Source organism: Mirounga angustirostris, unplaced genomic scaffold (genome assembly GCF_029215605.1).
Source record: "Mirounga angustirostris isolate CCGP_5_RB_7025 unplaced genomic scaffold, mMirAng1.0.hap1 SCAF_2, whole genome shotgun sequence".
Classification (NCBI taxonomy): domain Eukaryota; kingdom Metazoa; phylum Chordata; class Mammalia; order Carnivora; family Phocidae; genus Mirounga; species Mirounga angustirostris.
Window position 1 is genome coordinate 92,094,844 of NW_026991710.1, and position 17,034 is coordinate 92,111,877.

Here is a 17,034-nt window from a genome sequence, read left to right on the forward strand (position 1 = left end):
AAAGGAGACAAAGGCATAACCAGATGGAGTAAAGTAGAACCAGGAGAATGTGATATCATAAAATGCAAAAGAAGAGAAAAAATGGTCATCATAAATGCTACTTAGGAATGGAATAAATGAGAACTGAAAAATGCCTATTTAATTTATTGATATGACAGTTTATTGGCAACCTTTTCAAGAGCTGTTTTGGTGGTGTAATGGGGACAGAGCCAGACTGGAATAGGATGAGATGTGAATGGATAGAGTAATTATCCATGGATCTCTTGACCTAAGAGCTTTTGCTCAGGACTGATTTTTCAAGGGTATTTGTTGTTAAGTGAACAGACTTGGAAGATAGGGACACTGTCTCCTTCTGGAACAGAGAGCCAATTTGTTTGCTGTCCAGTGTAATAAAGATAATGTCTCCCTCTGGGACAAAGGTCCGGCAGGTTTGCCTGTAGCCCATAATAGAAGATTAGAGTCCTCAAAATTCACAGTTCCTCAGCTGTGTACAAACTCGCTGCCTGCAGCATCTACCTGTGCCACTCTGTGTCACCCTGTGGGACTTAGGAGGAAAGGGGAACCAACATCAATATGAAACTCATGCCGCTTCATGTGGCCTGAGTAATAAAGTCCTTTGCCTCTAACCCAAACATCTTATGTCTTCTGCCAGCATCCATGAAACTGTGATAGGCTAATTAGTTAACTTGGAAGTAGGATAAAATATCAGTCTCTTAGAGGTCTTGGTAACCATGAAAAAAAATGGAAACAAGCCAAGTGAATTGTTTCAAACAGTTGGGCTATGAACAAGAAGAAAAGACAAGGCAGAATTAATAGAGGATGTGGCATGGAGGGAGTCTTGTATTAAAGAGTAAAGATCTAAGCATGTAGAAATACTGATGAAGGGCCAGTTGAGAGGGAGAGATTGAATATACATGAGACAGAGGATAATGGTAAAGGGATAATCTAAGGTAGGAAAAGAGCCTACATATAGGTAAGAGGAATTGGGACAAAGAAGGGGAACACTTCCTTGTTTCTTTATGTGTAACAAAAAAGAATACAGAGAAGAGGGACATAAACTGAAGTAGGTTGTTACATTTAGTATCACAAACTTAAGGAAGCTCTTTTCTGACTGCTTTTCTTTTCCCTGAGAAGTAGGCGCTCAGGTAATTTGCTGGAGGAGGGGGATAGAGAAAGAGAGAAGCAGAGGTTTGAAAGAGAGAAGAGGTCTGAAAGTCTGTGAAGGGAGCAGAAAAAATGAGCTGAGCAGAGAAATGAAGTAGGAATGCAGGGTATTTGAAGATCTGTTGGGGGCTAGTGGTCAAAAACTAGTGGTACCAATATACCCAATGTTATGACTTTCTCTAGCACCACCCAGGTGCGGGCAGAGAAAATAGTTACATTCCTCTAAAAGTAAGGTTTTGCCCAATAAGACAATGGAGTTGAAAACTTTATTGAAATTCTGGGCCATAGAACTCAAGCTGAATGAGGATAAAGAAGAAGGGAATGGACTCGGCTAGTGGATGGAGGGAAGTTAGAGATCAGTGGACTACAAGCCCAATGAGGTTGAAAAAATAGTCAGTGGGAGTAGTTGAATAAGCAAGGTAAAAGGAGAAAAGGTTGTAGCGAGAAGATTTAGGAGTTGTTCATTCATTCATTAGTTCTGTCATTCATTCAATAAAAACCTCAATTCACAGACTAGTATGTACTATCTAAAAATTACTTTCCTCTTCCTTGGTATGCATCTTGAGATGTATACTTGAGATGTATAAATTTACCTCCCCAGTTATGATTTCCTTAGGTTTGCTTTATTGTGACTGGCTGTCCTTGATAGCTACGGAAGACCAACCAAAAGTAGCAAGGAAAAATCAGCATTTTAGTTTTTACCCTATATTTTCTTGTGTTGTCTGAATATGTATAATAACCATTTATCCATGTGTTCAAATGTAGTTTTTAAGACAACTTTTAGAAAGTTATATCTAAAAATGCCCACTTGGATAACCCCCATTAATTGCTGTTTTTAATATTATCAATACATTTATCATATTAGTTATTGCTAGTAACAATAAATCCACATTAATGAGGAAGTAGTTGAGCACTATTGTGAAGAACACAGGCTTTGGAATTAACAATACTTACTGTAAAAATGGAGATTAAATGCCATAAAGAATGTAAAGTACTTAACACAATATCCAGTATATAGTACACATTCAGTTAATAATAGCTATTATTTTTATTGTCATCATCATCATCATCATCATCCATAGTTAGAACTCTTGATTCCAAGTGACAAAATTCAACTCCCCTAAATTTTGCAAAATAGGAATTTACTGGCTCATGTAACTAAAGACCAGAGGTAGATGCACTAGCTAGAGTCTGGTGTTGAAACTATATCGACGATATCATTTCTTGGCTTTACTTTATATTGGCTTCATTTATAGCAAGCTTTCCCCTCATGGTAATAAGATGCCCTGCATCTTACCAGCTAACCAACAGGAGTGAAAGAAAAATGTCTCTTTTTTAATAGTTGCAGCAAAAGTCTTGGGTAGAGGTGTTTCGTTGGCCTATCTTGGGTTACATGCTCATGCCTTAACTAATCATATGTCCAAGGAAATGGAATATTCTGATTGGCCAGGCCTCGAACAGGGGAAGTGGAACCTCTTCAACCAAGACACAGGGACTAAGAGCGGATGGGGGATGGTTTCTCCAAAGTTAAATCAAGGGGCTGCTAGCAGGAAAAGGTGGAGTAAATACCAGGCAGGCAAAAACAGCAGATTTCCAATACTGTACATGTAATACTGTGCAGTAATACAAATGTTATACTGCAAACAGGAAAACAGTTGAAAGTGCATTTTCAATTGTCACGCACTCAGCAAAAGCCTGTTTACAGAATGTAGCCTATACTCTTCTTAAAGTGAATAAACAGAGGTCTTGCCATACTCGTGTGCACAGATTGTGCCATAGGAAACATCCCACCTCAACTTCTATATAATTAAATTGTCATAACACTTGAAGAAAAATACAACTGAATTTAATTATCATGAGAAAGATGATCACTAAGGTATTAATTATCTCAAGCAACACAGTACAATAGAAAGAGAAGTAAAAATCACAAGATATAAGGCTACCAAAAATATAGTAGTAATAATAGTTACCATATGTTAATGATTAGTATGTGTATTCTAAAAGCTTTTTACCCATTTCTTCATTTTAGTATCACAACTCTCTTGAGTTAGGTATTACTGTGTTCCTTTTATACATGGGGAAACTGAGGGTCAGTGGTTAAGTAATTTACCTTCTATGTGTGCAGAGCAACATTTGAATCTGTCCTAGTTGCTTCTAAAGCCTGCTGTCATTAATAAGCTGAGTGACTTAACCTCTTACTCCTTATTTCTTAAAGTAGATTTTGTTTTAATTATCTTTAAGGATACTTCTCTCTTAAAAATCCTATGATTATGTAAGGGTTCACCTTTAATTTCTCATCATTAATTTTGTGTGTCTTATAAGAAGGTTTTGAATCAATTATAATGCCTCTTTATTTTTATGTATGTCTTTAATCATGGACGAAAAAATAATATCACTATCTTGGTAAGAACACTTCAGCGTGCATGTCATAGCATTATTGTATGATCATGAAGGAAACTGCGCTTTTGACAAATGTTCTTTCATCAGGACCTCAAATACAAAGAATAAAATCTGGCAAATACACAAAGTGACTGATGTTAGAACAGAGGGAAAAGCACCATCTGAATTTCTGCACTGGTGTACCACTTTCTGTATGAAGTGTTTTGTGTGGTTGGCTTTTTGGGTTTTGTTGTTGTTGTTGCCACATTGCATTTCTGCCAAGTATATCTCCTCATACTTGTTTGGAATCTTTTTTTCCACATTTGAATCTGAATTCTAGTCAATACTGAAAGGGCTATGAAAAATCCACTCAACTGTTGCATGGTTTACATTTTTATATAAGATTAAAATTTGAGTAATTTTTTGCTTGATAAACTCACTTTCAATATACTGTAAACTGTGAGAAAGATGTAAAGCAAAAAAAGATGCCAATGTTCATTTCACTTTGTTAAATGTATTCATTCTGTGAAAAATGAAAACGTGTTTACATAGCGCTTTTTTTGCAGTTCAAATATGTAAAATTTACTCTGAAAACTAAGTAGCATTAGACAGAGGCTAGCTATTAATATAATAATAACTGGAGGGAGTATAGTATAGGGATTAATGGAATGGTCTCTGGAGTAAGAGCTCCTCCATTTACTAAGAATAAGTCAATGGCCAGACATTTAATACCTGTGAAATTTAGTTACCTTATCTGCAAATGAGGGAAAATAATAATGCTTCCACAGCTTGTGGAAAGATCAAACAAGATAAAGTCTGTAAAGCCAGTACCTAGCCCATAGTAGGCACGCAGTTTTAGCTTTTCTACCATATCATTGATAATACCACCACTTATTACTATTACTCTGAAAATTACAAACGTGAGAGTCAAGGACTCAAGATCTCCTCTGTTTATATTACTCTCTACTCTTCAAATACAATGGTTTAGAAATTGAGCTGAGCATGTAAATTTTTTTAATTTTGTTTAATTTTATTATATTATGTTAATCACCATACATTACATCATTAGTTTTGATGTAGTGTTCCATGATTCATCGTTTGCATATAACACCCAGTGCTCCATTCAATATGTGCCCTCTCTAATACCCATCACCGGGCTAACCCATCCCCCCACCCCCCTAATTTTTTTTTTTTTTTTTTAGAGAGAGAGTGGTGGGGGAAGGGGCAGAAGAAGAGGAAGAGATAATCCAAGCAGGCTCCATGCCCAGCATGGATTTAGGGGGCAGGCTCGATCTCGCAACCTGAGATCATGACCTGAGTCAAAACCGAGTCAGATCCTTAACCAAGTGAGCCACCCAGGTGCCCCAAGCATGTACATTTCAGCTAGCAGCTACCATATCTTGTAATCTAGTCTAGAATCTATTTATAAATATTTGAACAAATTCACATCTGTACTCATGGAGAAACAAAATATTTGATGTTACATGTAACTTTTGTTTATTTTTTGTGGGTTTTTTGTTTTGTTTTGTTGCCTAACGTGTTATTATTGTAAAATACTTCTATTGTTCATTCAACAAATACTTATTATGAACCTACAATAGGCCAGGCACAGTGCGATATACTAAGTATTAATGTTAAAATTTATAAGACATGGGGCTCCTGGGTGGCTCAGTCGTTAAGCATCTGCCTTTGGCTCAGGTCATGATCCCAGGGTCCTGGGATCGAGCCCCGCATCGGGCTCCCTGCTCCACAGGAAGCCTGCTTCTCCCTCTCCCACTCCCCCTGCTTGTGCTCCCTCTCTGGCTGTGTCTCTCTCTGTCAAATAAATAAATAAAATCCTTAAAAAAAAAAAATTGTAAGACATGGTTCTAGCCATTAATGGCCTTGCCCTTCCTATCAAAGCTGGTGACAGGAAATAGATATATAAAGAAATAATTTTTATAATAAAATATTGTGGTAGGCAGAATAATGCCTCCCCAGAAATGTCCATATTTTAGTCCTTAGAATTTGTGAATGTGATACCTTAAATGGCAAAAGGGATTTTGCAGATGGGATTAAATTTAAGGACTTTTGAGATGGGGAGATTATCTGGATTATCCCATTAGGCTAGATCTAATCACATGGGTCCTTAACCACCGAGAAAGCAGAGAACCTTTCCCTGCTGTGGTCAGAGAGAAAAGTTAACTAAGAATGGTCAGAAGAGCTGCAACATTGCTGGCTTTGAAGATGGAGGAAGGGGGCCAGGAGCCAAGGAATATGGACAGCCATTAGGAGCTAGTAAAGGTAGGCAAATAGATTCTCTCCTAGAGCCTCTAAAAAGAAATGCAATTCTGCTGACATGACTTCTAACCTACAGAACAATAAGGTGATAATTTTTTGTTGTTCTAAGCCACTAAGTTTATCGTAATTTCTTATATCAGGAGTAGAAAACTGATAAAAAATACAATAAATTGTCTTTACTTAAAGGATTGTATGTGGAGAAATAGAAGAAGATAAGGATCACTTTCCAAAGTTGTGTCAGAAGAGCTAGGAAGACTTTTCCAAGAAGACCTACAAAAGTCATTGTTCCAAAGTGGATCACATGCACTTTCCAAAGCCAGCTTCTGGTAAAGAGAAGTTTATTACTCTTAAGACTTGTCATTTCTGGAGCTGTAGGTGGGGTCTGCCTCACCTGAGGAATGTGGGCTGGAATAGGTTCTAATAAGAAAGAGGAAAGAGGGAATGGATGCTTAATAATTTCCCAAACAGAAATACTGCTAACCTCATTAAAATCTATACATTGCTTTGAAATTACTATAATAAAAATACTTGGAAAAAAAAGATCATCTTTTGTTTGGCAAGAAGTGAGCAAGGTAGAAAACCTATCAAGATATTGCTCCAGTGCTTGCCAGACACATGATAAATTTTCTCCATTTATTCAACAAATATTTATTGAGTTCCTTCTATATGCTGCTATTCCCAACACAGCCCCTGCTACATACTGATACTAGAGGATAAGTGGTCAGCAAAAATAGATATTGTCCGTATCCTCATGTACAGTGAGTGATAGAGACATTCATCAAATAATCACACACACATCTACACTGATTTAGAATACACTGAAAGAGCATTATATGGTGCTATGAGATTGAGTTGAGGCTTAGGCTGAGGCTAAATGAGGAGCAGGCATTAACTGAGCAAGGGAGGGAGGAGAGTGTTGTTAGGCAGAGAAAACAGCATGTGCAAATCTTCGGCAGACAAAAGCATGGACTGTTCAAGAGGTTAGAGATCTGTGTGGCTGAAACACAAAAAGGCAGAGGGAGGCTGATGACAGGAAGAGGCCAGAGACCCAGGGAGAACCCAGACTAAACAGGGCCTCCTAGGTCATGTAAAAATTTTGGCCTTAATCCTAAAAGCAGGGTGGAGTGATTGGATTTGCATTTTAAAGGATCACTTTGGCTGCTGTGTGGTAGTTTATAGGGGAACCAAGGAATATGTGCAAGAGCAGTTAGGAAACTACTAGAATAGTCAAGGCAAGAGATGTTAATAGATTATTTTGGGATTACAGCAGCAGATGGAATAGCAATATACACAATAAGGAAATATTTAGAAGGTAAAATAGAGAGGATATGTTGATGAGCTAGATGTAACGGGGAGGGATGTGGGAGGAGTCATGAAGGCCTCAGGTTTCTGGCCTTTGGATCTGGCATATGGATGGTGGTATCATTCGTGTATCTAGAGAGCATTGAAGGAGCACTACTTCCTCACAAACCATCCAGGCTTTGAAAATTTTATTGTAAATAAGAATTTATAAAAATTATTGAATTGAATGCACTTTTGATATCTGCATGAGGCAGACCAGAAAAAGCAAAATTCTGTTAATTGTGGTAGTTTTGTAGCATTACATGTATTTCATTTTATCTACCCTATCCACTACTCAAATCATAATATATTTTTAATACAACTTTCCTAATTTCAATATACTGTATTGCAGTAGTTCTATTTAGCTATCCCACCTATTAACTTTGTAAACTCAAAAAAAAAAAAGAAAAAAGCCTTAAATGCACTAATTGATCGAAAGAAGGGAGAGATCAAACTAATCAATTATAAGCATGCAGGTCTTTATCTCAACTACTGTACCTACAGTGGAGTACTGATGGCAGCCCCTACCAGAGCTCAAGAGCCAATTGTTAAATTTCCAGGAACCTTGCAAGCTGGTTGTAAGTAGCCTGAAATTGAGCACAGCAGAAGGACTGGCTACAGAAACTGGAAAAAACTATGGAATTGGCAAACAATTCAAATCAGAGATCCACCCACCCCAACTCCCACCCTGGACAAAGCCTACTGCTAAACACTTACCAGCGTACCAATGTTTGTACCTTTTAGAATTATGGTATTTGGGGTGGATGTTATGGATATAGAAAATACTGTAATAAAACTGACTATAATCTCACTGATTTAAAAATATTGCCTATTTTTTTTTTCCATGTGCTTAAATGTCTTTCCTTTAGGATTGTTTGAAACCTATCTAATTCTTTGCTGGATATTTTGGATGTTTCCACAGAACTTCATTTGTATATAGGCCACTTTTAGGCATTCTTCTAATGATTTTTACTTTTTCCTCTCCTTTAGATTGCCCAGATTAAGAAGTGCTGCAGTCAAGTGGCAAAATTTTAGTAATTATTGAATCTGATTATAGGTATATAGGGGATCATTGTATTTATTTTTCTCTAATTTTGTGTGTGCTTGAAGTTTTTCATATTAAAAAACGAAGCAGGCTGGAGCAGCCACATCTTGCCCAGACCAGCCCTTCCTGGGTCTTCCACTTCTAGTCTCAATCCCAGCAGGTATTCTCAGATCTAAGATGATGTGATCCATTGCTGCCTCCTCGCTTGGCCTCTAGGAGTTAACTAATTCCTTGTTTTGATTTAAGTCTTGCAATACCTACTTCTTCCCTGAAAAACCCACAAGCAGTCTGTAGAAAAATTTAAAGTGAATCTTCAGAAGGAACCATATCAGATTAGGGTACTTTCTTTGTACTACAACCACAAAAATACTGAAAGAAAAAAGTCTTAAAATTCTTCAGTAACAACAGAAAACCCCAAAGTACAATGAGTGCATAGATTAAAAGAAATTGGACAAGGAAAAAAGAAAACAAAAAACTTTAATAAAAAGTAAAAAAAAAAAAAGGAGGCCAGAAATGATTATCAACAATACAAGACACTGGAGGAGTAGAGAGAAGTGAGGCACTGGAAGAATTACAAACTAAATCAAGTAGTCTTCAAGTTCTGTCCTGAAGAAGAGAAGGGCTTGATCTCAGGCAAGAACAAGATTTTTTTTTCTTTTATAATGTAGAATATCATCATGGAACACATAAAAGTATGAGAAGCTGAGAAACATAAAATTCACCCAATCACAGCACATCGGTGAGGAATAAACTAGTTTAGAAATGAAACACAAATATTGAGGAAAGGTTAACAAGTAAATTATAATTCAAGAGAAAATTATCATTATCAAAAGGAATCATGTAAATACATTTTATGGATTAGAAAACTGAAGCTCACGAAAGTGATTTGGTCAAGGTCACTCAGTTTAAGTGTTAGAGCCTGGATTTTTAACTCTCTGGATTTCAACTCCCTCTACAGCATTTTGTTTTTTCCACTCTTTTTTTTTCTTTTTTTTTGGTAGAAATGCAAGTTCAAAACTAATTTTAAAATTATATGTAAATATAATTCAAAAATAATTCTGGCTTAAAATATACTTAACAATGATGCCCCAATAAGTTTCATTTTTCTACTACTTCATCAATGACACTCTGTTCTACATAAATTGTTGTTATAAGGGGAAAGATCACTTTAAAGTCCTATTGAAAATCATTTTATCTGCTATTGCAAATAAAAATTAGATTTTTTTCACTCCCTCTTTCCTTAAATATATACTTTAAATTGTATATATTTAGACTAGATAATAAGGCATTTTTAAAATGAAAAAATATTTTTATTTACATATTGATGGCTGAAATGATCAAGCTTTGGTTTCTACTAAAGGAATCTAAGTTTGATTCATGTATTTGAAGAGTGCCTCAAAACTTGCTCCAATTCATTGGCTCTTTTTGGCAGGTGACTTTTGTCTTCTAAGTTTACTTTCCTCTGGTATAGACAGCATACCTAATGGTATTTTACTACTTTTTACTATGTCAAACCCTATACCTAAAAATTTTTTGTTATATGAATAATTCTCCATCTTGCACCTACTAGTAGGTGCACCTAGCTAGTAGGTATTCAGTAAATAATTACTGATTTGAATCATGACTCCTAAATGCAATTAGGTTTAATAAATTACCAGACAATTATGTCACCTACATGACATAGTTTTTCTTTTGTGACTGTATTAGGGTCTAGTGAGGAGAAATTATATCAATGATTTCAACAAAGATAATTTAAAGAATTATTAATTAGGTGTTTAAGAATGGAAAAGGCAGAAACAGAACAGTAAGGCAGTGATTTCTCGAATGATGGTCACCAGGCAGGCATCATAATCATCATCTGGAAACTTATTAGAAACGCAAATTCTGACTCCAACCCCTAGCCCTGGTTTATGAATCAGAAACCCTGGTGATAGGCCCAACAGTCTGTGCTGTAACAAGCCCTCCAGGGGATTACAAAGTATGCTAAAATTTAAAAATCATGTAGGTAACAACAACTGGAAGCAGCCCCCACTCCTAGGCCTGGCCTGGGGCAGCAAAGAAAGGGGTAGAATTACTAAAACCGAGAAGATTGGGGAAAGGCCCTGTGGAGCTGAAACTCAGACTTTCAAGAACCCATCATTGCTCGCCCAGTTCTGGTGTCTCTGTACTCAGAGCGGGGGATCCCACAGAACTAAGAACAAGATAGCTGAGGAATAGGCACCCACAAGTTGGATCTGGTGTCTCAAGAGGCACATTGAGATTGGTTCTGCAAGTGTTGGGAAATCCCCAAATTGAGATCAGTGGCTGCTACTGGAAGAAATTTCTACTACCAGACTGAAGAACTGTTGCTAGAGCAAAACTGACACACCAACAAACCCATCAGGAGCAAATGAGAGCAAATCCCTTTCCTCCTCCAGCTGCGTAATGTCTCATTCACCCCTCTATTGGCAGAGACTAACACGGAGCCAAATATGTTCTAGAATTACAAGGAGTGGTTTCAAGCTGAGAGACAGTAGCTCAATAACTGGCATGAAGGCCTTACTTGTAACAAGAGGTAATAGAAATAGTAAACATTTTTTGATATGCATATTGGGTACACGTGGACGTTTTCTTAGGAGCTGATTTCTAGGTGGACTTTTGGACATATCGTACAAAATTATTCCTATGTGAAAACTCTTTGTCTCTCCTGATGGGATTAATAAGATGCACTTAGGACATTTCTAGAATTTGGACAAGAAACCATGCAAGGGCCTACACGGAGGTCTCCTTAGCCAAAGCTAAGACTGAAAGATCACAGCAATGATGGCTGAGGAATGCTCAATGGTAGCCACAAGATTTGCTCAAGTCAGCTGAGGCTAGGTTTCTTAAAGTCTCAGTGTCAAGGGAATGGACGAAAAAGCTTACTTACACAAGACAGAGCAATCTGGGTCCCTGCCTCAAAACAGGAAGTTGGTAGAAAAGTTATTTTAAAACATGGTAAAGAATAAGGACAATGCAAACATGATTCCTCATTTAAGCAGCTGTCTTTTATAATCCCAAGAAACTAGAAAATAAATGGAAATGAATCAGCTCCTTCCTTAATCTTATAAATCAGTGTTCTGATAGTTGAGAGTCCAGTGTTGATGCTACAGAAATCAATAAATCAGTGCTTTCCATATTCTTGAAAGGTGGGCACAGACATAGTTGTTCTATATGTTAATCAAAAGGAACATTCCCAAATATTTACTGAATGATTATCAGAATTATGCCCCATACTTTGGGAGAATGATGAGATAGTCGTTATTCTTATGGACCTTCCCCTATTTCTCATTTTATGTTTATGTTTTGTTTTCTGTTTCTTTGTTTTTGTTTTTGTTATAAAGGATATTGAAGAATCACAAAACCACACTGGCGAACCTGTTGGAGATGACTACAAAAAGATGGGAACGCTTTTTGGTGAATTGAACAAAAGCCTCATCGACATGGGCTTCACAAGGATGTATTTTGGAGAACAAATTGTGGAACCAGTAATAGTCATTTTCTTTTGGATTATGCTGTGGTTCCTTGGCTTACAAGCCCTTGGACTAGTTTCTGTTCTTTGCCTTGTCATTATTTATGTGCAACAGTAAAATACGGCTGAATAAGCTGTTGTTTCACATTTGGTAGTCATATATGTGATTGGTGAAGTTATATATTTCACTATATGAAAGCCGAAAAGTTTGCCTTGTTTCAAATTGTGTGCTGTTTTGTAATTAAATTTATAAGTGGATGTCGTTTCAAATTAAACTCAACTCTTGATTATAACAGGGTTGAAAATACATTTTGTAGCTTATTCAAAAGTCTTGTTTTACTACTGTGATCTGTGCCCACTTTTAAACACCCCACCCTATACCCAAGCCAAATCTTAACACCACCAAAAAGTGAGCAGGGAAAATAACAGGATATGGAATTCAAACCAGGTTGTAGAGAATTCAAATAAAACATTTTAGAAGAAAAAGGATGAAACGAGCTAAAACAAAGTTTTAATGGGAGAATTGTCCCCATCCATATCCACCAAATAACCCCTTATTATTTGGGAAATAACTTGGATATCTACTGTTCCTGATCAGCCCAAACCAATATAAATGATAATTACTATACACTACCTTAATATTGTGATAAAAATCAGTAAAGCTAGCACATTTTCTAAAGATTGAAAAGGATATATTTATTATGGCTGATGAAAGTTAAATGTAACTTTTTTATAATGTAATATTTGGGCCTGGAATCACTTCAGTATATCATTTGAAGTTTTAGACAATTTTGGTGCTAATTACCTTTTGTGAATTTTTTAAGTCTCATAAGCCACGTCCATTGCTGGCTGCACCCCATGGTAATGCTATATTTTCTTGTATCTAACAAGTTGTGTATTTTTTTTCTAGAGAGACATTTTCCATGTATTTTTTTCCAGAAATTTACATTTTATAGTTCTTTTATAACAATTATTCTAAGATTTTAAAAAATCTATTTCCTATCTTGGCATGGATTTTTTTCCCCCAAAATTGATTTGTATTATGGCTAAAATATTTTACTATGCCTTTAAGGAAAAAAAAAATCAGCTCATTTTCTTTGATATCTGTATAGGAAAGTACAGTATTACAGTATAAAACCAAACGCTTAAGTTCGAAATTTAACAGCCAATTGTAATAATATTCCTCTAAGGCTAAAGCCAAGTCAGTAATTGGCCAGTGATGTTATTAATGTGTTTTAATTCAGCACTTTGGGGTTTTATATTGAAACAAGCATTTCTTTAAATACACTTTGAAAACAGAAAATGGCTTAGTGGTATTTTGGATTTTGTTGAAGAACCTAAAATCTGTACACTTGTGTCTCAGAGACCTTCTATACAGATAAAGGAGGGGTACTAAAGATAATTATCTAGAAATTCAAATTAAATAAGAGGGAAATGGGACAATGGGGTATTTTTATCTTTGGCAGGGTAGTAACTAAAGCGTATAAAGTGTTTAATATTCTGCTTTGTAAAGTTTTTACCCAATCCTGTTTAAAAATTTTATTCTATGAGTTCTCAGTGTCTTCCATGCTGAAGCAGAAAACTGATGAAAAATGTTCAACTTAGATTTCTAAAATCAGATAATCCTGAACAAAAATACCAATCAGAGGGCACTAAAAGGTACTGTGGATTTGTATAAATACAGCCCTTTTAAAGTTTGACAAAAAAGAAAAGACTTTGTACTATATCATTGTGTTTTTATTGGGTTTGAAATATTTTTATAAAAACATTTATGAATTTGGCATAAGGCCAAGTTATTTGAAAAGGTGTCTTCATTTGTACACAGTAGAATTGTGAGGCTTTTAATAGAAGTCATGAGATTTTGTATATCTGCATTAAATATTTAAAAGTACATTCTTTTCTAGTGCTACCAAGAATTTTAATTTTCCTTTGGAATATAAAAAAGATACAGTATGCATAATAATAGCTCTAATTCCACCAGTGCTAATATTGAAAAAAAAAAAACTTAAAGTAAGTTTGAATAGTAATTATTTAAAGTATACTGTCAATACTATGTATCTGCACACTGCTGTTAATAGGGTATATATTAAATCACATAAAGAGATATTTTGCTGCTATTCTTTCTGAATTTTTTATTGGTTACAGCAGTATACCATCAAATTGTTTGCTTTGATAGGGAAAAAACAAACTTTGCTTATTTGATGGAAATAGTATATTTTCTTTTATGAAATATATTAGAATGTAGATTATACTTGTACCCTGAAATGAAAAGAAACTGGTCATTTCTTTGGTTCACAGTATAAGGAATTAAATGGAAAATGGTTCTCAATCATTTCAGTGTCGGATACAAGCCAATTACAGAAACTGTTATTCCTTATGAATAAGGACATAGAAGTTATATTGCTAAGGTTATTAGATTATTAATGTATACATCATTCATACCACAGCTCTCAATTCAAATGGAAAAGGTTAAAACCTACAAATAAACTGGCCAGAGATGAATAAGTCAATTTTCCTCAAAGCGGAAACTAAGTGTCTTGCAGAATTCAGTCCTCTCATATCTTAAGCTGTGATATGCAAGGTACTTTCCCCTTCCTGGTCACCAGTCAAATCATACTTGGTCCAGTACTTGCCAGAGCCAGCTTGCACTGACTTGCAGAAATCAATTGTATACCTTTTTCTCCCAGTCCGCCTTCAGTGGCATCAGTTGGTAGCCTGAAATTGTCTATGAGGGGAGTATTTACACTATCAAAATTGGCAAACACAACAAATCGGGGCTCTTTTCTCCTGGCAAGCCAGTTGTTAAACATATGTCAGCATGCCACCTATTAACCACCCTAGAGGTCACATCCCCATTTCGACTTCCATAGATCGAAAAGGAAGCATATTGAGGCAAATCCCCATCAACCCATCCAAAACTGTATTTGGATCTTTTCCATGTGGCAATTATGAATTATGGTTGTCTTCTGACCAACACATCTCTACATAATCACATGTTTTGATCAGAGAAAATCTCTCTGGGCTATCACTGAGCTGCATATCGATTGATCCAGATGATCAGGAAACAAACAGTTACAGAACTGATGGAAGGCAAATAATAGCATAAGTGAAGATTTGTTGTAAAGTGGAAAGCTCAAAATAGTCAAAGCTAGATATTGAACAATTAAGGGCTGTTTGTATGGTTTGTAGATTATATTTAACCATTATTTTACAAATGTTTACTGATTTCAGGTTATTTTAAATGTTTTTATTGTCAATTCATGGCTTCAAAAGGTCAAAGAAGAGAAAACAATAAGACTTTCATACCTGTTGATACTTCTAGTAATAGACTTGGCCAAGGAGAATATAAGGAGAACACAGCCTACTCTCTCACCACCCTGCACATTGCCTTGGACACGATGTGTCCACTCCCATGGTTTCCGTTACCATTTCATACAAACAACTCTGCAATCGGTATCTCCAGTTCAGAGCACTGTACAGAATATAAAATCCATACATTCAGTTGCTTGCCCAACATTTGTACTTGCTTATCCCTTAGTACCTCAGGTTCGGTATATGCAAAATAAAAAAGAACTCAGCATCCTTCTCCCAAACCTTTTTTTTCTTACGATGTTTCCAATCTCAGCAAATGACAGTTGTCTCCTACACTGCCCACTTATAACCAGTCACTGAGTTCTGTCTAACTTCCTAAAAGATGTCTTTAATCTTTACACTTCTCTTGATTCCCAGTATCACTAACTTAGTTCAAACCACCATCATCTCCCTAGATTGCTATCACGGAATGCTAATTTGTCTCCCCTGCCTTCATTTTTCCCTCTACAGTCAGAATAATCTTTCTAAATCATAACTCTGATCTCGTGGGCCTAAATCTTTTTTTTTTTTTTTCGTGGGCCTAAATCTTTTCAGTGGCTTCCTGTTGCCATTATGATAAAGTGTTTACTCCTTACTATGTTTTACAAGGCCCCTCAAGAACTGGTTCTTGTGTACCTCATCTCTTTGTGCTACTACTGTCCCTTTCCAGCACTCAGCTTTACTGAATTTGTTTTTTCAGTTCCTTGTGAGAGACATGCTTACTCACTTTCAGAACTCTGTACATGCTTTAGCTTCTCTCTTTAGCCCCTTCCCACCAACCCGACCAACACATCCACAGCTTTAAGACCTTTAGACATAATGTTCCCCAGGAAGATGTCTCTGTTAAATCCAGTTTTGACATTTTATGTGCTTTCAGAGAACTCTGCACTTCCCCTATCAGTACTTGTCATGCTATATTGCAATAGCTTATTTGTCAGCTTCTTCCTTTAAAAAAAAAAAAAAAAGATTTATTCATTTATTTGAGAGAGATTGAGAGCGCACAAGCACCCACTCAAGTAGGGAGGGGTAAGGGGAGAGGGAGAGAAAGAATCCCAAGCAGGCTCCGCGCTGAACACAAGCCCGAGGCTGGGCTGGATCCCTCCAACCCAAAATCACTACCCTAGCTGAAACCAAGGGTCCACTGCCCAACCTACCAAAGCCACACAGGCAGCCCTGTCAGCTTCTTCCCTTAGACAATAGGCTTCACAAAGACAGAGAACATATCTATCTGGTTCATACATTGCATTGTCTAACATAATGCCTGGCACATAATATATGCTCAAAATATTTAGCAAATTAATAAATCAACTTCATTTATTCGTGTACTCCCTATAGTGCATTAACAAAGACTTAGCATTGGTTGTATTTTAGAGTTCTTTCACTCCAAAAGTATGCTTATAATGCATAAAGAAAGTGAATTGATGTATACGTTATCATTTATAAAGTTTATTCACTTTTGATGGAAGAATATTGCTATTATTTGTATATACAGTATTACTACCATACACTTGCATATTTTTAGGAGACTGTATATATTTTCAGTGTTGTACTTGATGAAATCACTATTTGTCCAGAAAGGATATTTTAGAACACATGTGGTCATTGATGCTACCTAAATTCCATATTTTTCCAGTATTTTTCAATAGACTTTTATCTACTCAATTTTAATTTTTAAAAAAAAAACTCAGAAGTTATGATCAGGAATTCTCAAGTATCTAAGCTTGGGTATTTCAGGCTACAGAATAAATCCACCACTAGAATGTTCTAGTCACCCAGATCATATATATTAAATAACATGTATATAAAGTACTTTATTTTTTTCCAATAAATAATAGTCTTTCACAACCCTGCATCCTGAGCCTCTCTCCTGACTCTCTATATCATGTTCTATATATCAGTTAATTGCTGCCACACCAAGTTTGGAAATTGCCAAAGCAACACCATACCTGAGAGTGAATCATCCCTAATGCTGCAACAGAAAGCT

The 17,034-nt window shown here is 36.1% G+C and overlaps 1 protein-coding gene across 1 annotated transcript in view; it reads left to right on the forward strand.

Annotated features, from left to right (window-relative positions):
• The window catches only part of FAM241A (family with sequence similarity 241 member A), a 43,868-nt gene extending 27,880 nt beyond the window's left edge, over positions 1-15,988 (forward strand). The window contains exon 2 of the mRNA XM_045880585.3: positions 11,572-15,988. Within this exon, the coding sequence (XP_045736541.1) occupies positions 11,572-11,817 (246 nt within the window). The 3' untranslated portion in view covers positions 11,818-15,988. The remainder of the gene's footprint in view (positions 1-11,571) is intronic.
• The last annotated feature ends 1,046 nt before the right edge of the window (positions 15,989-17,034 follow it).